Here is a 27,450-nt window from a genome sequence, read left to right as displayed (position 1 = left end):
TGTCGATTCAACAAGCCGTAGTTTCCTGATGTTGACTGTACGATGTATTTCCTGGATTTGATGAATCTAAATAGAATCTGTATTTGTTTGGATTTAATGGCTTATAAAGCTGTTGGAATTTTACCTCTGCTCTTTGCGTATTCATCTTCCATTACCAAAAGTAGAACTGTCTGCATTCGAAACAGGTAAAATTCAGATCGAATATTGTTTTTTCTGTTAATGTATTCTTCATTTTAACATGTTTACATTTAAAGGCATTTAGAGCGTAGAACGAGGAAATAAATTTGATGTAACAATTCACTCTGTTTATGACTAACAATGTTTTTATAGTAACATACCGGTAAATAGAACAGTCTCATATTTACAGATTAATTGTTGAAAATAATTGTTTTGCCTGTTTCGTTATAGTGAAATGCTGCCTGTCGAGTAAATTATACACACAGGTTTAAAACCATTGGTCTGCTTCTGGGTTTAAACATTCTAGCATAATTTATGTATATGACGTTGACAAGCCTCAACACAGGGTAAAATTGAATTTCTCAGTCATCGAATCACTCAACTCTTTCTTCCTTGAAAATATCTACTTGAGCAAACGTTCGTGATCATATACATTCAGATAACTCTATGGGTTATTTTTTTCACGGCGCATATAGCCCAGTAGTTAGGGATCAGGTCTTGGCTTCGGTTTCCATCTGTACATGTATGTTGGTCGCGTGAAATTTACGACGTGAATAGTGAAATTGTTCATTCGCCAAACACTGCTACAACTCTGAGCACTATGTTTTTCAAGGTTCAAATGCCTGGTACTTCATCTTCAACTGGTGACGTATTTATAGATGATATTTTAAAACAGAATCAAAACAAAACAAAAAAAGATTTATTTTCTGTAATTCCCATGTGATGTATATTCAGGACCGACGCAGGATCCAGTGCATGCTGCGACAACTACGAGAAAGACGAAAATGGAGAATGCAATTGTAAGATTGATACACTTGAAATTTACCATGGGACAAAGCTACACATTTTTTAAATGAATTTCATTTGACAAGTTATAGTATATACGCTATGCGATTATGAGCAGTCGATGAAATGATTACTTGATTGATACAAAATTTAAAATAATGTTCGTAAGATTAATTCAAATAAATAAATAGAATCTCTATCTGTCTATTATAAATACCGTATCATAAATAGCCATTCTAAAACATGTAATATTGAACATTTTAGATATTGATTGTCTGTTCCTGTACGAATTAAGCAGCATAATTTCAGGAAGCATATTACCCCCAAGAATTATGTAGACTAAAACACCGTATGTGTCTCTTATACAGTTCTGTACTTCAGCACATAATTGACATTTCCTGTTCTTTTTAAATTGTGAAATTCAATAAAATAAGACGTTTTATTTATCATCTGAACATCTTAGCTCATAATCACGTCATAATTTACTACAACATCCGGTGATTAAAAAAAGATAATGATAGAAAATAAAGAAAACAGAAGCCCCATAAAATCATTGCTACTTCATTTAAGACGGGTCATCATGGACTATACACCGAGGCCCTAGCATAGACCCGCTACTAACATTGTGTCAACAGAAAATAGCTTGATTTACTTCCCAGTAACACTTCACTTTACTTACTATTTTTTATCATAAAAATAGCCAGGGAATCTGGTTTGACACTATAGAAAAACAAATTAATCATTGAAAACAGAAGAAAATAAGATAAAACCCTATGAATTCATTATTACAACTTACAATCATAAGCATTTTGTCATCAGAAAATAAAGAATACAGTAATTATCACCCATCTCTTCTCTGGAAGCTTGATTTATTTCCCAGTAATACTTGACTATATCTGCAGCTTGCGTACCTGGATATTTTGGAGACTTCTGTAAAACACCTTGTCCTCTTGGTTCATTTGGAAAGGACTGTGGAGGACTGTGTTCTCTTACGTGTGTCCTAGAAGATTGTGACCATGTTAAAGGTTGTCTGCCTACAAATACTGCCTCAGTCACAGCTTCAGGTATCCATTCTGTTCAGATTATAAAATAGCTAATATTAACGTTTTTCAAGTTTTTATTTTTCCCAATTGCTGTTAAAATAGCATAGATGAGATGTATCACTGTTCATTATTTTCACCTTTCATGACATACAAAACAGATATTCAAGAGCAATATTCATGAATGAACAAGTAATTCATATAAATAAACATGTATATCTCAATCTTAATAAATAACTACAAGAAAAGACTATATGCATTTACTCCCTCGGCATTTACTTTTATCTATTTACACAATTTCATAAGTAGTTGTTTCATTTTTGGTTGCAAATATATTTTGGAATCTGCTGACAGTAGGTCTAGGTATGAAACATTTCTGTCATATACTATCGCCTGATATTTAAAACAGGACAAATAAGAAATACATCGCATCTCCAATATCAGAGCTGGGAATGCTATATTTTTTATTTCGATCTATATCAAACCACCTTCAATACTGTAGATTACTTATTTTACGCGAGTACTTAATATTGCGAAATAACTTGTAGAAGTCAAATCGCGACAACACATATTCGCGAATACACTGTTGATCACGTGTCTGTGTGTGTCGGGAATCCACTGTTGATCAAGTGTCTGTGTGTGTCGGGAATACACTGTTGATCAAGTGTCTGTGTGTGTCGGGAATGCACTGTTGATCAAGTGTCTGTGTGTGTCGCGAATACACTGTTGATCAAGTGTCTGTGTGTGTCGCGAATACACTGTTGATCAAGTGTCTGTGTGTGTCTCGAATACACTGTTGATCAAGTGTCTGTGTGTGTCGCGAATATACTGTTGATCAAGTGTCTGTGTGTGTCGCGAATACACTGTTGATCAAGTGTCTGTGTGTGTCGCGAATACACTGTTGTTCAAGTGTCTGTGTGTGTCGCGAATACACTGTTGATCAAGTGTCTGTGTGTGTCGCGAATACACTGTTGATCAAGTGTCTGTGTGTGTCGCGAATACACTGTTGATCAAGTGTCTGTGTGTGTCGCGAATACACTGTTGATCAAGTGTCTGTGTGTGTCGCGAATACACTGTTGATCAAGTGTCTGTGTGTGTCGCGAATACACTGTTGATCAAGTGTCTGTGTGTGTCGCGAATACACTGTTGATCAAGTGTCTGTGCGTGTATTTTAGCAAGAGAAAAATAAACGCGAGTAATTTTGATTAGCGAGTGATACTTCTCGTGAAATTATGCGACAAGAAATTCCTCTCAAATATTTATGGAATTTATAGTATTAAAGTGCATGTATCATGAAGTTATCATCGGCATAACATACAGTATAGTTGTATTATTATGTATTTATCAATGGCATAAAATACCTAGTGTAAAATAATTTTGTCATTGACATAAGATAGCTAGTGTCAAAATAATGTATCATTATGGGTTTATTATCGACATGACATAGCTAGTGTCAAAATAATCTATCTTCATGGATTTATGATCGGTATAGCATAGCTAGTGTCAAAATAAAGTATTATCATGATTTCTATTGGCATACATATAGTACAGCTAAAGTCAAAGCATTATCATGAATAAACTAAACTCATAACATAGTCAGTAACAAAGCAACATGGATTTGCTATACTCGCAACGATACATAGCTTGTGTCAATGGATTATTGCATCATTTTATTGTAATATTGATATATTTTTGTCATGAAATAGCTAGTCTCAGAGTATCTCCATGAATTCATTACAGTCATGTCATATCTATACTTCAAATTGTCATTGTGAACGTAGTATCGTCATGACATAGATTGTGTCACAGTATCATGGAATCATTATCGACATATATATGCAACATAGCTAGTGTTAAAGTGTCGTAATTCACTATCATTATAGCATCTCAATGAATTTACATGTAAATATTATCTAACAGCATACACCGTAGCTAATGCCAACGAATTACACGTACCATGAATCTAAAGTATCAAAAATTGAATGTATCTGTTCCTACCGGTTTGTATACAAAGTATACCAATATAATCTATTGCAAAAAAGTTAAACGTCATATATATAGTGGGTGTTTAGGTACTCGCGTACATTCACATAAAACAGTCGACTGATTCAAGTTATTAAGGTACTAAAATTATGAACATTAATTCATATTTTATTTGTAGATGCATCAGTTTTTACAACAGTTCCACAGCATCAGATTTTGAATATCTCAACATCACCGATATATTTAACATCTATTTCATCCACCACCAATTTAACCAATCACTATACAGTGTTACCTTCAACAAAACCGTCTATAGCCGTTAGTAATCCTGAAAACGGACAGTTCAATTCCAATTATTTGATTGTTGGTGTGGGAGCGTTTATATCCGTTCTTCTACTTGTTATGATCATACAGAAGTGTTTGAAATCAAAATCTGCACAGCGAAACATTTCCAAAAGAAAAGTAGATTACAATGCACCCGTTGTTAAATCACGTGACACCGACAAAAAGAAATATGGCGGACTTTATCACTACGGAAACAAAGACCACTTTTATCAACAAATGGAGTCTGATTACCAGGAAATCGATCAATGTCTTGAAATGGCAAATATGACTCCAGGAGGACGAAAACCACCTGGTACAGAAGAATCCAGTTTGTCATCTGAACCCAACGACTCTTATTTATCACCAATAGCCGGAAGTGACACGTATGTTGAGCCAGTGACACAAGAAGCGTATATCGAACCACAGAACTTACAACCGTACTTAGATTCTCATAAAATACCTATGGGAAGAGCAAATAGCGGTAATGAACGATTTCATTCTTACATAGAAGTGGTAGAATTAGGTGAAATGAACCCAACAGAAACTATAAGCCATACAAATCCTGATAACGCGCCTCGACTCTCATCGTCATATGATGATGTCATGTGGGAGTGTCCGGCCGTTTGTCATGAAATGGATGATGGAAAAGACAACTGTTATCTTGATGCTGTCTTCTCGTGATACTTTGATCAGCTGATTACGCGAACATGTTTCGAGTTATCGCTAATAAATGGATGCCAAATATGCTCAAGGATGTATTCATTTTGCTGTATTTTATTTTCATTTTCATGAAATGATTTCAGAATGTTTACATATCTAATGTTGTGCCTTTAACATCCCAACAAATTGTAATGGTGGCTATTTATCTAATGACTGTAAATGTAAAGAACATGCGTGCAGATAAACATAATAATTCTATTCTAACGGCTGGGAATTCCGACAGAAATAAATGAGAATGTTAATATGAGATGTAAAGTTCATTTTTAACTCACATGAACTGAAACCTCGTGAGCATTTTTTTTATTATCACTGCCAACATGACTCTGGTGAGCTGTGTGGCCCATGTGGCTCTTGTTGAAAAACTATAGCGCCTCACGCTGATATGCAATGAAATGCTTTCCCTTGGTTTAAACGGGTTATGCAAAGTTTCTGCAATGTGTGTGACTATTTATGTCCTGTTAAACAAACAAAACGTCGACACTTTCATAGCTATATTTAGATTTTTCTGCATTTTGAAAAAAAATCATAAGTATTTCTAAGTACGTAGATTTAAAAAGATAGATACTATTGACCTGTAAGTTAAAAGTAACAGCTGAAAATCATCTGGCCTTGACTTCATGTTTGGTTGGTTGGCTCTTTTACTCATATTGATACGTCACCATTTATAGGTGAAGTACTACAAATTTAGACAAATGATCAGCGCTTTTGACCGCATATTTAGCAGCAGGGTTTCTTTATTGTGTCAAAGCCTTCTGTTACCTTCATCTTCAAGGTCATATTCGAAAGAATCGCGATTCTCACTTCTACATACCGAGCGCTCGGTGACGGAGCAATCATTACTTACACTGACTGTTTAGATCTTAGGTTTGACACGGCCGTAGCCTGAACGGGGCTCGAACTAACGAAGCGAACCCTGTTCCACTGGGCTTAATCGACCAGTTCCATATTTGGTAATGATTTCCATATTTGAACAACGGCAAAGGAAAAGTTATTCAAGAAGGAAAACTCTAAATTGATATAATCCATTAAATAAAACTGGTACATGCAAGCTTTATCTTGCATTCGTAATTCAGATAAAAGGTAGAAATAAACCAGAATACTTATAACATATTTGCAACAATTATAAAGATACAACGTAAGAGGTGGCGAGTTCGTTGGAAGGTGGATATTTATACGCGGAGAGTTTGAAAAATACAACTACCAATTCACAACTTCCCTCCACCACTACCACCCCACGAAATAATTCATTACAACTATTCTTGGGATTCTCCCAAATTATATGAAATGTTACAAATGCTAAATTCATTGGACCTTTAAGACTTTTTTCCCAGTGGAATTTAGTGTATATGATTTTATGATTATGTTTTGTTCCCGATTCTGTCATACCGTTAATACAGAGTTATGTATATATGTCAAAATCCTTTTATTTCTGTTAATTTACCTGGAAATATAAAAACAAAACAGGATTATTTTGTGAAAAACCCCTTAAGCGCACACTATTGTATCATTGTAAAGTGTTTACACCCACCCAACCCCCCACCCCCACTAGAAAATATGTCAATCCGATATTCATTACTCCGCCATTTCATACTTTCTGGATCTATTCCTGTTTACATTTTTTTCTTTGAAGGGGGGGGGGGGGTGTTCTAAAGACAATGTTTTCTTCTAATTCAAATCAAGGACATAAAATCGGATAAAATTATTTAAGTAGACTTTAACAATAGCTTAGAAAAGAAAGCTATATTTCTATCATTCATAGAAACAAATCTACAGCAATATACCTGTATAGATAGCTATGTCTGATTGTCAGATAGGGATGTTCGTCTTTTTGACATTCTTTTTATCGTCCATCTCACTTTTATATCATGTCTCATACAAATTATATCATATAAGGTACTAACTTTAAAAAAGATGATGAATTATAATGACAAAATCCCATTGGAAAAATATATTATAATATGTACAGTAAAACCACGACAAAATAGAGCATTATAGGCCGGCTTCGGATGAACTGTTATTTTTGGAGAGTTCGCCGTTTTATGTTGGTGTACTACAAGCTACTAGTGTAATTTTTCAAAATTGTATGCATAATTTCTTTAACAATAATGTACATGCACCATTAAAAAACTGAACTATGCTGTGAAGGTGTAGGGAGAAGGAAAATGGTCATATGTCAGAAGAATTACGTTAATGTATAATGTTTCTCAAATTGTTGTATTTTTTAAAGCAAAACCACTTGACTGATCCAGAACACAACTTAGCGGTACAACACTTTCCGTTACATCTCGCGTGTTGAAAATACTGATAGGGACATTGATTTCCTGATATTATCACCATATATTAACTTCCTTAAAACGTTTGCCTTATTTTCTCTTCTCACCAAAATTCAGGAAGTTTCACTTGATCTACTCCCAATTTAACAAACCGTGGGTTTAATATGAAAACCTTGTCATGCTGTTCGAGAGGTGATGACTCTTTTTTCTTCCTGGAGCAAATTCAAATGTGCAAAGGATAGCAATGCATTCTTTCAGATAAGTAGTGCACTGCAGCTAATTAAATGTTCGAGGGCTGGTGATTTTAGCTATATTAACCTCCACGCGAAATAGTTCATATAAATCGTTATGGATTCGCCCAACGTGAAGGATTCTCCAGTGTCCAAGAAGCGTGCTTACCCTACCCTTAATTTTCTATTGTTTATAACATCTATGCAATTCATCGTCCGTTATTTTCTCTTTTTTTCCTCTCACACATCTTCAACATTCGGTAAATGTATAAACATAACAGCTTTAGATCACAATAATTGATCAACGAATGAAAGTAGACTCCCTTTCATTTTATTCAATTTAATGCTGGGTATGTCTATTGTTTGCAAACCTTTCAAGACATTTCAAGATGTTTGATAGTGTCTGCTTCATTTACAGGAGCTCGATTTTGATACTATTCAACATAGCCACATCGTTAAAAGAAACGTTCGTCACGCAACAAAAGGGAAATTCTAGCCTTTGAATGATACCTTCAATTTTGCAACAACAACAAAATTGTCTCCTCTTAAAAAAAAGAAAAAAAAAAGAAAGAATTAAATGTTGATACCAGCAAGCTAGCCCAGTAGACTTCTCTCATTATTTCCATTGTCTCCTGTCATTTGTAACTAAATCAATTTTGCACATGCATGTAATTTCATTACTATAGGCGCACTTTATATTTAATCAAGAGTATCAACAACGGTACATGATACACCCGTCAACAGATAACATTTGGTCCTTTTCTGACACCAAAATTTGTAGAACTTGGCTTCAGGTAGTATCAGCAATCATCGGAGTGTGACGTAATCCCCTTGCATCATAAAAACAGACAACTCATATAATGTCTATCTAAAATTTTCACATGCCTTAAGGTATATATGTACCAAGTTTGATGGTCCTAATCCCAACGGTTCAGTCTGTTTCCTGCTATTAAAACCGTGGCCTTGAGAAACAATAGACATCATCCCCTTGGCATAAAGTATATGTGTACCAAGTTTGACGGTCCTAGCCCCACAGTTCGGTCTGTATACTGCCTACAAGTTTTACCTTTCAACTGATATAGTGACTTTGACTTTTGACCTTGAAAAACAATAAGCATATTCCCCTCATCATTGTGATCAAATGTACCAAGTTGCAATATCCTGAGGCTTATGGTGGGTCTGTATCATACCTACAAAGTTCTCTACTAAGTGATAATGTGACCTTGATATTTGACGTTGATAAACAACAGGCATCTTCCTTTCATCATGTTGATCAAATGTACCATATTGCAATATCCTTGATCTTACGGTTCGGTCTGCAATATGCCTAAAGATTTTATTACTAATTGATACTACGACCTTGACCTTTGATCGTGAAAAATAATAGACAACGTCCTCTACTCAAGATGATCAAACGTACCAAATTGTAAAATCCTAGAGCTTATAGTTCGGTCTGTATCCTGGCCACAAGGTCCGAACAGACGGACGGACGACGCCATACCATGATACATCCCTTCAATGATGGACGTATGAAAGACACCACACCATACACTAAGTGATGTTCTCTAGTTTTTCTTCTTTTTATTTGTAAACACAAGATACGGTATAACAAACACAATGCCAATCATCATTATATTGAATTTGACGAATCCGATCACGTAGAATACTGGGGATGTTGACGGAATCTTGAAGTTTTCTACAACCATTGTCAATGTAAGAGACAGAGTTACATACACAACTTTCTGTCCCATTCCTATATCTACAGTGATTTTCATTTTGTCTAGTAGAGACATGCCTGCTCCAAAACCTGAACATAAGAAGAAACATCAATAAATCATTCAACATATACATGCATATGGCAAATTATTCTACATACGATATATTTATATAGTTGGTGTTAAAACCTGAAAAATATGAAATGTCAACAAATTCCTCAATATCTACTTCTATACCATGACATTAGATTATCTTACATACAGCATAGCTATATATTTGTTTTCGATTAACCGGCCAATACTTGCTAAATCCACGTAAAAACTATTTAGTAGAACAGCAAGAGGCCAACGTGTCTTAGCGGTCACCCAGTACTAGGTAAAAAGTATCACTACTCCCAAAGGCTATTGATTCTAGAAAAAATCCTGTTCTACAAACTTCAATGCCCTCAAAAGTGCATACACTGATGAAAAGCTTTATATGTTATAATAGGTATATTAACATTAAAAGATATGACTAAATGTGGACCTTTCCTAGAGTCAAAGCCCTGGGTTGTAAATCTTTTGAACATCCTTTTCTGCTATTCCTAAGTATGCATTTATTTATACAGTATCAGAAGACTTACACATGAATACTATTTACTAGGTTTGGCCTCACCCCTCTTGTGGACCCAATATCAGCTTTTCTGACTCAGTGGTTATTCATCAGAAGATTTTAACTATATATTTGTATGTAAAACTTTGATCCCCCCCCCCCTTGTGGCCCCATCCTACCCCCGGGGGCCATGATTTGAGCAAACTTGAATCTGCAATATGTCAGGAAGCTTTCAGGTAAATTTCAACTCTTCTGGCCCAGTGGTTCTTGAGAAGATTTTTAAATGACTCCATCCTATTTTTGCATATTTGTGATTATCTCCCCTTTGAAAGGGACATGGGCCTTCATTTGAACAACTTGAAAGCCCTTCACCCAAGGATGCTTTTGGCCAAGTGTGGTTGAAATTGGCCCAGTAGTTCTGAAGAAGAAGATAAAATTGTGAAAAGTTTACAACGACAACGACAACCGACAAATTTTGATCAGAAAAGCTCACTTAAACCTTTGGTTCAGGTGAGCTAATAATAGTTAATAGCTAATAATAGTTATCAAAAAAAGTTAAAAATTTATATTTTTCACACATTCAATAACTCACCATTTTGGCCCCACCCTGATACTAATCTCCTACCCATGGTTTCATCAAATTCAAAATTTTAGTAAAGAACTAACAGCTCTTTCTAAATATCAATTTAGTTTCAATAGCACTAAAAACATGTTATTTAATTGTTTTACACATAAACACTATATACCAATTCGGCCCCAGGCTGGGGCCAGAACCCCTACCCCGGGGTTCAGGAAATTTACATTTTTGGTTGAGGCTTCTTGCTCACCATTACTTTATACTGAGTCTCATTTTCCCTGCTAGATGCCCAGGAGTAAAGAGGAAAATATTTAAAGGAATACATCAATTTTACAGTTTACCCCAAAATTAAGGCCTCTTAGGGTGGGGGAGGGGTGAAATTTATAATTCACCAGACTTCTGAGGCTGTAACCCTCTGTTCTGTAATTTATGGATCCGAAACTAATTGCACATGGTATCTAATCATTTCGGATATGTACTTTTATTTATATGTGGTAACGTTCAAAGGGGCCTAAGATACCATTGTTAATTATTATGATTAAGAGTTTGGTTATACAATCTGTTTCGTTTCGGTATGTTTCGTTTCATTTCGGTGGGTTTAGTTTCGTTCTGGTGGATTTTGTTTCGATTTCGTTTCGCACTTTAAAGGTACCCGTTCTTGAGAAAATTTTTGAAGGCTGTCCCTATATATTCCCATGTAAAACTTTGGTTCCCTACAATGGCCAACCCTAACACCGGGGAACATGATTTTAACAAACTCGAATCTACAATATATCAGAAAGCTGCTCTGTAAAGAATTTCTCTGACCAAGTAGTTCTTCAGAAGAAGATTGTTAAAGATTTTCCCTAAAATATATTTTCGCATATAAAACTATTGTGGCCCTTCCTACCCCTCGGGTCATGATTTTAACAAACTTGAATCTACATGTTGCCCTATTTTTGTATTTTCGTGAGTATCTCTCCTTTGAAGAGGGCATGACCCTTCATTTGAGCAAATGTAGATTTCCTTCACGCATGGATGTTTTTCCCAAGTTTTATTGAAATTGGCCAAGTTGTGTAGGGGAAAATGAAAATGTGAAAAGCTTACGAACGGACAGATGAAACGCAAAAGGTGATCAGAAAGCTCACACAAGCTTACAGCTCCGTTGAGCTAAAATATTGTACTACATAGTCATCTCAAAAGCAAAGTTGGGGATAACAGACATCGCACAGAGATAATATTACCAAGCATTCTTAATAATGTACATTACTAAAACCATGTTTTAAAAAATATCAAAGCTTACAATCAACGAAATAAGATATCAAGCTATTCACTGAAGTTATCCATTTCTTTAAGTAAACTGAATGCTGACATCCTATTGATATATGTGACATCATCCTAACAGATACTGCAATAACAGAAATATTTAGTCCTTTGATGGCTACATTTCTACAAACTTGAACTTCTATCAGAGATCATTACAACCTCTGACTTTATTTTTTACTAAGACACACAGTTTTAGTAGTGATTCATACCTAATAATGATGACACGTCTCTTGTGAAGGTGAAGAACGGAGTTGTATCTGGGTGAACCCACTCTGGATTAGCACACCATTTCTTGGCAAGAGTGAGGCTCCAAAGAGGATCCAAACTGAGAATGGATATTCCAAAATATGTGACACACACCCCAATCACCAACACAATGCACCATATCGCATAATGCTTGAAAGTGAGACCAGATGTGTATTCATGTTTGACAACCTCTGCTAATAATATCCCTGTAAGTACACATGAAAATATATCAAACGCTAGCGCATCGAATGTAAGTACATGTAAATTATATCTGTCTTCCCACAAATGTTGTAGATACTTAGTAAATACATTTCAAATGTTTATTCAAGCAGGCCATATTGTTTTCTAGGTACAATGTAAGGAATACCATTATATAGCACTTATTTCATTTTGTTTTCATTTTTGGTTTCTATTACCTCTTTAGCTAATGCAAATCTTTGTGGTTTGCATCAAATGTAAGTTTTAATTTTGACAAATCTAGTTAATTACTTTTATGCATATAGTTTTTAGTATCAATTGATGTGATTGACAATTTAAGATTGAATGGATGTTCCATGTGATACAGAACCAAAATTCCTAAACAGTTTGACATGTTCAGTTTAATAAGAGCTCTGTAAGGTGGGTTATATTCTCTCATACTGAATGTCTACAAACTACTAACCTAGTACTATTAAGTACTTACCACTCAGTGATTCTGCTATTGCATGTACATAGTACTATTAAATACCTACCCCTCTGTGATACTACTCCCTAGTACTATTTTAAAAGTACTTAGCACTCAATAGTCCAGACCTACAACTAACTAGTAATATTAACTGCCTACCAACTACATATGGTGAGCCTACAACTACATAGTACTATTAAATACCTATCAACTAGTGATTTGCCATTACCATGTACTATCATGTACTTGCCAGTCACTGATCCTAATAGTACTACATATACTTAGAACTATTAGGTACCTACATGTACCACTGAGTGATCCTACCATTTGCTACAAGCTATTAACTTAGCACCATTATGTTCTTTAACTTAGCACTCAGTGATCCTACAACTACCTAGTACTATTAAGTACCTACCACTCAGTGATCCTACAACTACCTAGCACTATTAAATACCTACCAACTAGTGATCCTACAACTACCTAGTACTATTGAATACCTACCACTCAGTGATCCTACAACTACCCAGTACTATTAAATACCTACCAACTAGTGATCCTACAACTACCTAGTACTATTGAATACCTACCACTCAGTGATCCTACAACTACCTAGTACTGTTAAATACCTACCACTCAGTGATCCTACAATTACCCAGTACTATTAAATATCTACCACTCAGTGATCGTAAAACTACCTAGTACTATTGAATACCTACCACTCAGTGATCCTACAACTACCTAGTACTATTGAATACCTACCACTCAGTGATCGTACAACTACATTTGTACCCAGTACTATTAAATACCTACCACTCAGTGATCCTACAACTACCTAGTACTATTGAATACCTACCACTCAGTGATCCTACAACTACCTAGTACTATGGAATACCTACCACTCAGTGATCGTACAACTACATTTGTACCCAGTACTATTAAATACCTACCACTCAGTGATCCTACAACTACCTAGTACTATTGAATACCTACCACTCAGTGATCCTACAACTACCTAGTACTGTTAAATACCTACCACTCAGTGATCCTACAATTACCCAGTACTATTAAATATCTACCACTCAGTGATCGTAAAACTACCTAGTACTATTGAATACCTACCACTCAGTGATCCTACAACTACCTAGTACTATTAAGTACCTACTAACCAGTGATCCTACAACTACCTAGTACTATTGAATACCTACCACTCAGTGATCCTAACAGTGGCTACAACCTGTTAACCTGCCAAACGATGATGTACTTACCAGTCAGCGATCCTGCTACTACCTGGTGTGGAAAATGTGTTGCTATGAATAGCCTGGATACATTCACAGCTACAAGTACCACTGTAAAAGATACCCAGACTAACACACGCTCTACAGCTCTGCAATAGAAGTTACATAGTATTAAAAAACGCAGTATTAAGTCTTCCCCGGAAGACATGTGTCGCCTGCTAGTTCATTCTATATGTAATATATCACGTATAATGTTGAAAAAGTAAATTATTGAAATGGTTTTTGTCACTAAACAGGAAGTTGATAAGCAACAGATTCGAAAATGTCTTACACAATACAGTTGGCCACACTGATGCTCTGTGCCAAATATCAGGGAGTTGCCCCATGTGGTTCTTGAGAAAACTGTGACAGAAATTTTTTTGCTGTAAAAAAATTCTAAGTCCCGGCAAACAGGAAGTTGATAAGCGACAGATTCGAAAATGTCTTACACAATACAGTTGGCCACACTGATGCTCTGTGCCAAATATCAGGGAGTTGCCCCATGTGGTTCTTGAGAAAACTGTGACAGAAATTTTTTGTGACGACGACGACGCCAGACGACGATGCAGGACGACGCAAGACGATGGATAGTGATCCCTATATGTCGCCACTGCGTAATGCAGGCGACACAATAACATACATGAACAATTTCAAAAAAAAATCGTGAATTTGATTGGATTCCAAATGATGGACTGAAGTACTTTGCCTGTTGAATTCCATGTTGCATGAAAGATGTTCCAATGGAATACAGCACAGCTGAAGTGACCATAGCATGTCCTGAAGGACTACCTGAAGGTACAATGGTATAATGTAAATATCCCTTATTGTGAGTACTGAAGGACTACCTGATGGTACAATAGTATATGTGTAAATACCCCTTATTGTGAGTACTAAAGGACTACCTGATGGTACAATTGTATATACAGTGTAAATATCCTTTATTGCGAGTACTGAAGGACTACCTGATGGTACAATAGTATATACAGTGTAAATACCCCTTATTGTGAGTACTGAAGGACTACCTGATGTTACAATAGTATATACAGTGTAAATATCCCTTATTGTGAGTACTGAAGGACTACCTGATGGTACAATAGTATATACAGTGTAAATATCCTTTATTCTGAGTACTGAAGGACTACCTGATGGTACAATAGTATATACAGTGTAAATATCCCTTATTCTGAGTACTGAAGGACTACCTGATGGTACATTAGTATACAGTGTAAATAACCCTTCTTGTGAGTACTGAAGGACTACCTGATGGTACAATAGTATGTACAGTGTAAATATCCCTTATTGTGAGTACTGAAGGACTACCTGATGGTACAATAGTATATACAGTGTAAATAACCCTTCTTGTGAGTTCTGAAGGACTACCTGATGGTACAATAGTATATACAGTGTAAATATCCCTTATTGTGAGTACTAAAGGACTACCTGATGGTACAATAGTGTACAGTGTAAATATCCTTTATTGTGAGTACTGAAGGACTACCTGATGGTACAATAGTATGTACGGTGTAAATATCCCTTATTGTGAGTACTGAAGGACTACCTGATGGTACAATAGTATATACAGTGTTAATATCCCTTATTGTGAGTACTGAAGGACTACCTGATGGTACAATAGTGTACAGTGTAAATATCCTTTATTGTGAGTACTGAAGGACTACCTGATGGTACAATAGTATATACAGAGTAAATATTTCTTATTGTGAGTGCTGAAGGACTACCTGATGGTACAATAGTATATACAGTGTAAATAACCCTTATTGTGAGTACTAAAGGACTACCTGATGGTACAATAGTATATACAGTGTAAATATACTTTATTGTGAGTACTGAAGGACTACCCGATGGTACAATAGTATATACAGAGTAAATATTCCTTATTGTGAGTACTGAAGGACTACCTGATGGTACAATAGTATATACAGTGTAAATAACCCTTATTGTGAGTACTGAAGGACTACCTGATGGTACAATAGTATATACAGTGTAAATATACTTTATTGTGAGTACTGAAGGACTACCTGATGGTACAATAGTATACAGTGTAAATACCTCTTATTGTGAGTACTTAAGGACTATCTGATGGTACAATAGTATATACAGTGTAAATATCCCTTACTTTGATTACTGAAGGACTACCTGATGGTACAATAGTATACAGTCTAAATACCCTTATTGTGAGTACTGAAGGACTACCTGATAATACAATAGTATATACAGTGTAATTATCTTTTATTGTGAGTCATTATGGACCAGTGGTCACTATCGGTCATAGAAACCTAGTGGATACAACACTCACTTCACATCTGGGTTTTTTACCATGTTTACATGCAAGTTTGATTCCCAATCCTAATGCTGCTTCATATTAAAGAAGTTTAGAAATAAGTAAATTAAAACTCTTGTATAGGCCTTTCCGAAAACGTGAGTTATCTCTCTTTGTATTCTTACATTTAGTGTGAATATGACAACTTCCGGGTAGTAACACACTCGGGCTGCGCATATATTATAAGAGTTATATTAGTATGGGTGTTGTTCAAAATCGTAAACAGTTGAAATCATTTGTACGCGAGAGTAAGAAAATGTTAATGGAAACAAAAACGAATTTCTTGATCGAGTCGGCTGTGATTTTTCGGGGGTGGGGTGTTAAAAACTGAATTGGAAATCACGCAGACATTCATTTGTTTACATGTGTCTCCAATAACGACTGACATAATTATTTTGTATGAAATCAGAACAGAACTTCTGATTCTCAAGAGATGATGGTATCTCATCAACTCAAAGCTCGAGTTTTTACGAGGATCGACACGTGCAAAGATCTTGCATAACATGCCCCCCCCCCCCCCCTCTCTCCAAAAAAAAAATCAATTAAATTAGGAAATCAACGCTCTCATTGTTTTATCAGCGCTAAAATTATTCCACCACTACCAATCGATTCTTTCAAAAATAAACCAGATCGCAATGTTTGGGTAACTTTCTCCAAAGTACCTGGACGTGTTCATTCTGTGTGCAAATCATTTGTACACTGCAGCATGAGGCTGAAATTGTTTTAAAATATCAACCGATATGTTTAAAATGCAGAAAAATAGGTAATGAAATAAAAAAAATTAATTAATTTTATTCAATATTGCTCGATTGATATAAATTATTTTTCATAGACCTGTGTGATCCGGGGGGGAGGGGGGGGGGGTATATTCTCAAATGTACTTTCTGGGGGAAGGTAAGTTTAACCCCCAATAGAATGCTTTTGATGTCTCTGTATCTTCCCTCTTTTATTCGTTTTAGCCCCCTTGAAATGTAAGTGATTATATATAGGCACGTATCGTGTCATAACAGAAATAGCAATGACAGATTTAGATCCCCCTTTTCGCCACAAATTTACAAAATAATTTGAGTAAAACTCCAAATATTTTACCCCAAATGGCTGTATTTACAGGTACACACTCTTGCTGACTATAAATTCAGGGCGTTCAATTATAAGTTATTTTATTTTCAAAACAATTGTATGTGTAAATGTCAGTTTAAAGATGGTTTGTGACGATGAATTTCTTTATGGTTATACTTGTATTTGAAACTGTATAAAATTTGTGAGTAGTCAGCTGGAAATCTGTCAGTGGACTCTCACTTACAAGTACAGGCTGGGATAAATTTTACTCGCCAATCAAAGACATGGACATTTTCAAAATCCAGAGGTGTCAGTCCGACAAACCTAGACGTTCATCGTGGCAGAACTGTTATCGCTGAATGTACTACATTGATATTGAACAAGTAACTTCTGATATTTTATTATAAATCTGACTATTGAAACACGGGCTAAAGATCCTGATGAAATGTATGCAATATATAATATATACTAATTTCAGTCATAAAACACGTGAAATCCTGGAAAGTGGGAGGGGGAAGGGTAGTTAGAATAATCTAACTGCGTCTCGTGACAGGCCCGCCGTAGGAAATTACATCACTTTAACGATAGAACATTCTATCGGGGAGGGAGGGGGGGTCCTCCTCTACTTACAACATTAATTTTCTACTATTTTTACATGCAAAGTTGGTTATTTTCATGTGTATGAAGTAAACTTATGCATTGGGATTTTTTATTAACGTTAACATATTTGTTGGCATGATTACTGTAAAATTATATAGCAATATCTTTGCGGTCTTCTGCACTGTTGATAATGACGCTTCTCGAATATACTACCCGGAAGTCTTAAACTACTGTTACGCAAGGGCACTACGTTCCGGATCAAGGAAAGATAACTCATGTTTTCGGATTGGCCTATAGGAAATGAAAATCATTGGTATTTCAGAAATCACCTGACAAATGGAGGTTTTATGCCACTGGATATGTTGGCATCATAAAGAACCCCATGGATAAGACAGTATGTACTATGCTTCGGTCAAAATTAACAAAAGAAATGTAGCTATCTGGGAAATTAGTGAGAGCTTGTTCTGCATATACTCAGTTTCTAAATCGAGGCAGGCTAATGACAAACAATTTAATATCATAGGGATTTCAACAGTCTCGTTTAAAGTCAGCATTTTACAAATTTGATGGTCGTTAAAATGATCAAGTTTGCCAATACAACCTGTCATTGGGTCAAATGCTGTCTGACGTGTTTCATACCGATTGTTGGGCCGTTCTTGGCGCACTGGTTCTGACTACGGATAACTCCGTTTACCTGATTATTATATAAGGATCAGGGTGGGTATGACTGGTCGACAGGGAATGCTTACTCCTCCATGGCACCTGATACCACCACTGGTTTAAACAGGGGTCCTTGTTTCCCCAACTCTCTATTTTGCATTCCTTATAAATTATGAGTTTTAAGATTGATTACTGTTTGTTATCTTTATCTTTTCATCAGAGTTATGGTGCGTTCCAATATTTTCCCAGAGAGTTACAGATCTCTAGTTTAGGTCAAAATTTGTTTTAATTCACAAAAAGCTAGTGACTAAAAACTCCTATAGGCAATGTAAAACAGCAAACAAACTAGCTGCATAACTGTAGCTCTCTGAAAAAATATTTTGACATAACAGAGAGCTACAGAGCCACCCCTTATAAAAACCTTCGATTTACGGCGCACAAAAAGCTGCGCACGGTTGAGGCCTTATATCGTTGTATTCTTGAGTTGCTGTCTCATAAATTTAATATCAAAAAATTCTTAACATACTTTCCTACTATAGTTGTGTCTAAACATACCTTCAAATATTCATTAAAGCCCCACACGACCTGAAAACTCCCAGCTTCAAATGATTTCGTTTGTTGACGTAGCCATGTTAGGTAGCCGGTCAATTCGAATCCTGGTTAATTTCCATACTTGCACAATAACGTCTAGATGTGAACTAATACCCCACAAATATTTTAGCTAAATATTTTAAATAATATATCATCCCAGTGCATTTAAATATATTCAAATAGCTAAACTCACGCCAATGCGGCTTTCATTAGTCTGGTGCGGTCTCCATCCCAGCCACACGAGTGTTAAGGACTTTAGTAGCATTTTCATGAATCAAGAGCTTATTTTACCTTTAGAAAAACTTTATTTTTTTAATTTCTATACATTATTCGTATTGATAATAAATGAAGAGCGAATACATAACATATAACGAATTTTATGAATATATACTAACAACAACAGGGTACGAACTGACCCGGCTACCTAACATGGCTACGTCAACAAACGAAATCATTTGAAGCTGAGAGTTTTCAGGTCGTGTGGGGCTTTAATGAATATTTGAAGGTATGTTTAGACACAACTATAGTAGGAAAGTAAGTTAAGAATTTTTTGATATTAAATTTATGAGACAGCAACTCAAGAATACAACGATATAAGGCCTCAACCGTGCGCAGCTTTTTGTGCGCCGTAAATCGAAGGTTTTTATAAGGGGTGGCTCTGTAGCTCTCTGTTATGTCAAAATATTTTTTCAGAGAGCTACAGTTCTGCAGCTACAAACAAACAAAACTTAATTTTTTGATTCATTCAAATAATGTGTTTTTTATGAATTATTAATACAACAAATTAATCATTACCTGGTCCTGTTTCACAGGTGAGACTGTATTGTTCCAGAGAAGGAATGTTTAGAACATTGTCGTGTAGTTTTACTTCATTAACCCACCAATATGGCCGCTGTCCATGCAGTATCCTTCAACAAAGTCATTCAATACACACATGGATACTCTAGGTAACTTGAATCAAATATACTAGCATGGACAGAAAACTATTAAAACAACAAAATGTGCAATTTTGTATTATAATTTTTCTCTTGAAGGAAACTAATTACTTCAAAAGTGCTGGTTTATGCTGGGTGTTAAGTACACGTTTTTTTTACGACCAAGATTACATGTGGGGGAAAAATATGTGGTAACTGATTATAAAATATATTACATGTATATCAAATGTTTATACCTATACACGTGGGGAAAATTTACACGTTTATTACATGTCCGTGCAGACCTGTGTACCCCGTCCAACTGATGTCAGTATTCTAGAACCAAGTTGACAGTATTTTGAGCACTTTGTCAGTATAAAAGTTGAATATAGCAAAAAATGCTACGCGGGTTGTTAAACCCTTTTTTATATGAATAAAATACAACTCCTTCTTGTCATATAAATAGCATGTTGCTGTATACTATTGCTTTTGTATTTTACATTTTGCAATGTGTAATTATCATGGTTTTCCATCATTCTTTAATTAAATCTGTCATATTTTATAAAATACCACAGCATTTTGATAAATGATTTTTTATAGAGTCCACGAGGTTATCTCCTTGTAGAAGGTTGCCGATTGTATTAATTTTGACCTTGCTCTTTGTTTAATAAATTTCGTTTAAATTATATTCCCTACATCCATACCATTTATCCCTTAATTTCAAAACAATTTGAACTTGATAAAATATGGAACGAAAATAAATACTCAATATTGAAGTAATGTTAGAAATATCCATGAAAACACCATGTGATCTTTCTTCGATTGTAGGAGGCATGGCCAAAGCACTCTGTATAAGTCCTTAAAATTAGGGCATATTTTTTTTTCTTGTTTTGAACCTCTGAATGGGTTTGGATGTTTCGTTTGCATTCTCGTCAATTTAACATTCGCCATCCATGCTTTTTTTAAAAGTTTGACATAAATCAGTATCAATGGTGCGCTTTAAACAATGGTAACTTTAATTGACTAAACTCGTTCCCTATTGACCACGCTTTTCTCCTCGGACTAATCAGCGGGAAACCAATTTAATTCAATTGACAAGGTCTTTTTCTATCATACCTATCGGCAAATTTCGGAAACTGAATTTTTCAAGATTCGTGGAAAATCGTAGATTCTAAACGTGAATCCATAGAGTGTATTTTGACTTTAAAATCCGTGGAAAATTCGGACAATTCGTACAAGTAAACAGCTCTGTCCGTGTAATCAGTGTAAATTTTCCCCATGCGTAAATAACCACTTAATTTACAGAATCAATTCACAGAAATTCCATTCATTGCGTGTATCTTATTCTTAAAGGGGAATGAACAGAATTTGATCTGAAAATTTTCAAATTTTATTTTTTCATTTTTATTGTTTACAATGCATAACTAAAGTATTTCTAATGGTCAACCAAAATTTGAATATCAGTTGTTGAGTTATAAGTGAGATACAGCACTCACAATTTTTTGTTATGTAAACAAGGCTTGTGCCATGTTTTTGTTTACATTAGACTGTTTAATAGAAAATAGCATGTTTAAAAAATGAGATGTGCCAAATGCTAGAAAATATTTAATTGTGTTAACAATTCATTTACAAATTGAAATAATCTGCTTTAAACGAAACTTTTACTAGTATATTTAACCTATGTAACCAAAAACATGGTACGAGCCTTGTTTACATAACACGGACTTGTGACCTCTGTATCTCCCATACACCTTAACTACTGACAGTCAAATTTTTAATGATCATTAGTGATACCTTAGTTAAGCATTCTAAACATTAATAATCTAAAGATAAAATTAGAAAATTTTCTGCTCAAAGTGTGTCCATGTTCCTTTAATTGAGGGGTGGCACATCATGTACATAATTTGCAAACTATACGATATTTGCCAAGCGGTTAATCTGTAGTGATAACTTTGTATGTACATGGTTACGTACCATTTCAAGACTCCATTCAGCCATTCAGACAGACAGGCAATCCACAAAACTCTTGTTCCGGTGGCCTGGTGTAAACAGTAAGCCAATGGGAAATAAATAAGGAAGGCATATCTAGGATCACCAACACGTGTCAGTATTTGCATCAGGTCCACATGGTGCTACAAAGGAAAGGAATCATAATTAAAGAACTTTATGATTTAATTTATACTTTCTGATTTCCTTTAATTTCTACAAGCATACTGTGAAGATCCGGGTTAGAAGAGACCCTCAGTACTCCAATAAAGGGCTGCACAATTTAGGCGTATGTTCAGTGCTTATGGCTTTTGAGCAGGGAGGGATCTTTATCGTACCACACCTGCTGTGACACAGGGCCTTGGTTTTTGCAGTTTTATCCAAAGGACCGCCCCATTTAGTCGCCGCTTATAACAAGCAAGGGGTACTTAGGACCTATTCTAACCCGAATCTCCATGGGATTGTTATTGAACAACAGTGTTTTAAACAAGACCATTCTGAATTTAAAATAAGATTTATTTGTGTAAACTTGATTTCTCTGTTGGTGTCAACACAACATAACAACACAAATCAATCATTACAAAAAATAGAGACATAATCATGGCTTCTCGCAATACAGATTAAAAAAAAAACAGTAGTAGTGATGGAAATAAATCATGACCTTTTGGCACTTGACATACAGAAAAATTCATGATATCAAATTTCTAAGTTAATAAAGTGCACCGCCACGGCACATGATACGCCCGTCACATATTGTTAACATGAACATATCACCATGAAGAGATAGGTATGCATGGAACCAAATGTCAACCTTCCTTTAAGAATCTTACCTACTTTATGGCCTCATGTGACATTGCTTCAAATATTGATAATGTAAGCTTAATGATTTTTAAAAGGATATAAAAACATTTTCCCAAATGGTTTCAATGAAATGATTAAAGTGCAAGATAGCCCTTTATCCAAGCAAACAACTTACAATAAATGGGAGTACTCAAAAAGGTTTATTTATTCAACATATCAAAAAATACATATATCAGTATCTGCCTTTGTCAAATCTTCAAGTATAAAAGTAAAATATGCATGGTGATGTCAATATAAATAAATATAGATTAAAAACGGTTATTTCAAATACTGGTGCATCTCCTATGGTGTAGTTATTAATTAGAAAAAAATAATACATCATATATTTCTCAACTGGTTGTGTTAGACTTGAGAAATGCACATCTGCAGCTTTGCTCATTGTATTTTAAGGAATGAAGAACAATGAACAGCGTAATAAAACATTAAACATTAGTCATTATGTTTATTCTTAGACTGTAAAACTGTCATCTTAGTGAGACATGACAATCTGCACCTTGTTGTTGAGATATAAAATAAAAATATATTTTACAATATCATATTAATTCTTAAACTTTATACCAAATTAACTTTCAAAGTAATGGCTACCACTTAGAACTGTTCTAAAATTTGACAGATCAATTAGAAGGCCAGATTCCTCTGCCCAATTCCGGATTGCAAGAGATATAGATAGCACCTCCTTGATCAGATTGCTGTAACAGAAATCTTCTAAACTCATTAATTAATCTGTAATTTGACAGAATGCAATTTTTCTGTTAGCAAAATGCCTCCTGAATTGCTTGATAATTACACCCATGGGACAAGGGAAATTTCTCTTGTTACTGACACAAAAGAAATAATTTGTTTGTTATATACTGCTGTATAGTACAGTGTATATAATGAAGAATGTGTAGTTTCTTGAATTAACATTTTTTAATATGGTTATTGCAATACTATTTCATCTGTTCAGATTTACACAAATGCCCAATCTGCAGCTTTGTTCATTGTATATCTTTTTTCTGAACAATGCCACAGCCATAACAAAACATCAAAATACTAATCATTAAAATAGGCCTTTATACATATTGCAACCATTTGTTGTCTTAGTGAGAAATGATACTCTGCATATAGGTTGCTGAGAAAAAAAATTAAAAATTATATAGTACAATGTCAAATTAATTTTGAAAATAAAGACTAACCACAACAAACAAATTCACTTTCACAAATAATTTCTGGTATATCTGCAATTAAGAGGCTAAGATCTCTCTGCCCAATTCCCTAGAGATAAAGATAACACCTGCTTGATCATGTTGATCAGAGATGCTCCACACAAAACTCATTAATTAGTCTTGTCAAAATGCCCTTTGCATGCTACTCCCATGGGACAAGTGGAATTTCTCATGTTATTGTTAGAAACAAAGGAAACATTACATAGGCTAAAAAGAAGCTGTACAGTATATCATTAAAAAAATATGTGTTTTCTTGATGTAACATTTTTGAATGAGGTTTTCTACAAAACTCTTATATGAGTAGGGATTGTACCAATTATAACATACTTTTTTCAAAAAATCACTTCAACTAAATGTCACAGTGACCTTAAAGTACAGTGCGACACACCTTCTACCTAAGATGCATAAGATGACCAAGTTTCATGATTCTAGATCAAATAGTTTTCAAGTTATGAGCCGGACAGGGTTTTACCATATTTGGCCATATCTTCTTAATTAAAAGTCACAGCGACCTGGTTTTAATGTGCGACACACCTTCTACCCAAGATGTATCAACTGACAAAGTTTGATTATTCTAGGCCTTATAGTATTTAAGTTATGAGCCGGACACGAAAAAGCTAACAGACGGACGGACAGACGGACGGACATGAAGGCCATAACATAATACGGCCCGTCTTAAGACGGGCGTATAAAAAGGACATATTAAGAGTAATGTTAATTTCTAAAATTTCACATAATGTTCAGTCTTGTCTTAAAATTTGAAATGGAACTAAAAAGGTGGGGATTATAAATCAAATCTTTAAATCATTGGCCAAAATACTGATTTTTTTTTTTAATTCGAGTAAATCCATTTTGACTGTTTTCAAAAACAATGTTCTGTTTGGAAAAAAATTATAAATTACAATATTTGAATTAGTTCCAAGTATGAAATGCTTGTATCATGAATTATAAGAGTTATAAAATGATGCAGATTTAGAACTTCTGTTTATTAATCAAACTTTCTTCCACAAAATATAGTCTTTGGTCAAATCCTTTCAAATATTGAAATGACACTTTTTTTTCACCTCGATAGGAATCAGTAATAAATTTGTAATCAATATGTTTGTTTATGAGTGTCCAGGTAGCGTAGTGGTTAAAGCACTCGCTTCTCCGAGAATATCACCGCTGCGAACCGAGTTCGATCGCCGTGATCAGCAGTGGTTGTATGTGAGATGGCATGGTGGTCACCCACTCGGACACGTGGGTTTCCTCCAGGTACTCTGGTTTCCTCCCACTCAAAGGCCCCCTAGCGCAAACATCCGTGCAAGTTGGTAAAATAGCTAGGATATAGCTAATGTTATTTGTTGATTTAATATGTATATTCAGCTATAAAAATTATTAATCATTATTGATATTGGCGCCAATGGGATCAGTATTGAACCAGTAAATACTTAGCTAGAGCATCCTGCACAGTTGTGCTAAAAAACTCAGGAGTTAACTTCCCTAAGTAACGGTAAGATCTCATGACAAGCACAAAACTTATTAAGTAGGGAAGAAATATAAAGTATGGGAAGACCCGAGCAAATTTTACCCTGAATGTGTGTTGAATTTGATGAATAATCTCCACCCCCCTCAGGTGGACGTAATCCATGATCCCGGGTTCTTGATTTCCCATGACATACAACGCTAGGAACTGTAAAACAACTAAAATTGGATCCTCAATCATCATCATTTTCTAGTATAGCAGTATATGACAGGCTTTCACAATTAATTTTACCAATAAGATTTCTAATATAACCTGATAACTTCTACCAGTTCTGGGCTGTGTGGGGGTATATATTGAAAGTGGATCGTACGACAATCTAAGAAGCTGACTTTTCAAAGAAATATCCAATTGTAACTGGTTACTTTATAGAGGGCGAAGCCGAAGGGCCATGAGAGCGGAGCTCTCCCTATAGGTAACACATATATACATGTTTAAAAGGAAAATATAGAAAACTGATGAAAAATTCAACCATAGCTATGGAACTTGAAAATTTTGGTCCCAATGACATTAATTCGAATACTAGCGCGTGGACATGTATTTCTCCATTTCGAATCTCGTCTACCCTAGTTCACGTGGTTCTGAGATGTTACATAAAATCCGTAAAAGCATGTAAATCTTTTTTTTTCTAAATCATATAAAATCACTCCTCAGTTAGCGTGAATTGTGCCATGTCTCCTTTGTTTGTGTATAAAAAATTTGCTAAACACAGACGCTGAATATGACGTCACAACACAGGGGCCTGTCACGAAATATTTGCATTCTTTTATATATATGACCCTTCCCTATATATAAAATTATTATTTTGTATATAGAGAAGGGTCATATATAAAAGAATGCAACTATTTCGTGACAGGCCCCTGTGGTCACAATGCACTGTTTACATCAGTTGCATAGAGTTTCCCGCGTTCAATAAATAGGCGGATCAAAAATCATTTTAAAATGTCTAAATTTAGATACTTTGACTGAGCTCTGCTCTCACACGTTAGGTGCTAATATTTCGGGATATTTTAAGTCCTCTTGTGGATCTAGATACTAATGCCAATATTGTTTGCTTCGCTCTCAAACACGGTCACGTCGTAAGACATATTAGTACTGATAAAATAAATTAGTAGAGGGCGAAGCCCTCTCACGGCCCGAAGGGCCGTGAGAGCGGAGCTCTCCCTATAGGTAACACATATATATACATGTTTAAAAGGAAAATATAGGAAAACAATGAAAAATTAAACCATACCTATGGAACTTGAAAATTTTGGTACTAATGACGTTGATTCGAATACTATCGCGTGGACATGTATTTCTCCATTTTGAATCTCGTCTACCCTAGTTCACGTCGTTCTGAGATGTTACATAAAATTCGTAAAAGCATGTAAATCTTATTTTCTTAATCATATATAATCACTCCACCATTAACGCCATGTTTGTTGTTGTGGTTCAAACGCTATGTTTGTAAATTTGCTAAAAAACGACGCTGAATATGACGTCACAATGTACTGTTTACATCAATTGCGTTATATTTCCCGCGTTCAATATATAGGCGGATCAAATATCCAAAATTAGGATGCTTTGATACAGCTCCGTCCTCGTGCTAACTTCGGGTTGTTTTGGTTCTGTTTTGGATATAGATACTAATGCCAAAATTTGTTTGCTTCGCCCTCAAACACGGTCACGCCGTAAAACATATTAATCTAATGCATATATAATGAGGGAAAACAATATCTTCAACCTCAGTTCCCACTCATGATCTCATCTGACATCGGTACACGAACGAAACATACCAGGAAATCATACATCTCACACTAATTAAT

At 35.2% G+C, this 27,450-nt stretch overlaps 2 protein-coding genes across 7 annotated transcripts; one reads left to right on the top strand and one right to left on the bottom strand.

Annotated features, from left to right (window-relative positions):
• The first annotated feature begins 7 nt into the window (after positions 1 to 7).
• LOC130046597 (uncharacterized) lies at positions 8 to 5,277 on the top strand. Its single transcript, XM_056159084.1, has 3 exons — positions 8 to 185; positions 913 to 977; positions 4,165 to 5,277. Exons 1-3 carry the CDS (start codon positions 43 to 45, stop codon positions 4,989 to 4,991), a joined length of 1,035 nt encoding a protein of 344 aa, XP_056015059.1. The 5' UTR covers positions 8 to 42; the 3' UTR covers positions 4,992 to 5,277.
• Positions 863 to 27,450, bottom strand: LOC125676224 (glucose-6-phosphatase 2-like). 6 transcript variants are annotated; one of them, XM_056159072.1, is made up of 9 exons: positions 27,369 to 27,450; positions 25,691 to 25,792; positions 22,043 to 22,200; positions 19,950 to 20,062; positions 14,608 to 14,695; positions 13,898 to 14,016; positions 11,932 to 12,174; positions 1,875 to 2,036; positions 863 to 945 (listed from the first exon to the last, which is right to left on the bottom strand). In XM_056159072.1, exons 2-9 carry the CDS (start codon positions 25,772 to 25,774, stop codon positions 878 to 880), a joined length of 1,035 nt encoding a protein of 344 aa, XP_056015047.1. In that variant the 5' UTR covers positions 25,775 to 25,792; positions 27,369 to 27,450; the 3' UTR covers positions 863 to 877. The 6 variants fall into 6 exon arrangements, with proteins under 6 accessions (XP_056015047.1, XP_056015042.1, XP_056015046.1 ...); XM_056159067.1 differs by having other exon boundaries at positions 25,691 to 26,384; positions 26,513 to 27,428; XM_056159071.1 differs by lacking the exon at positions 27,369 to 27,450 and adding an exon at positions 26,877 to 27,357.

Source organism: Ostrea edulis, chromosome 3 (genome assembly GCF_947568905.1).
Source record: "Ostrea edulis chromosome 3, xbOstEdul1.1, whole genome shotgun sequence".
Classification (NCBI taxonomy): Eukaryota; Metazoa; Mollusca; class Bivalvia; order Ostreida; family Ostreidae; genus Ostrea; species Ostrea edulis.
The sequence above is the reverse complement of the archived record's forward strand: the minus strand, read 5'-3'. Positions and strand labels throughout refer to the sequence as shown.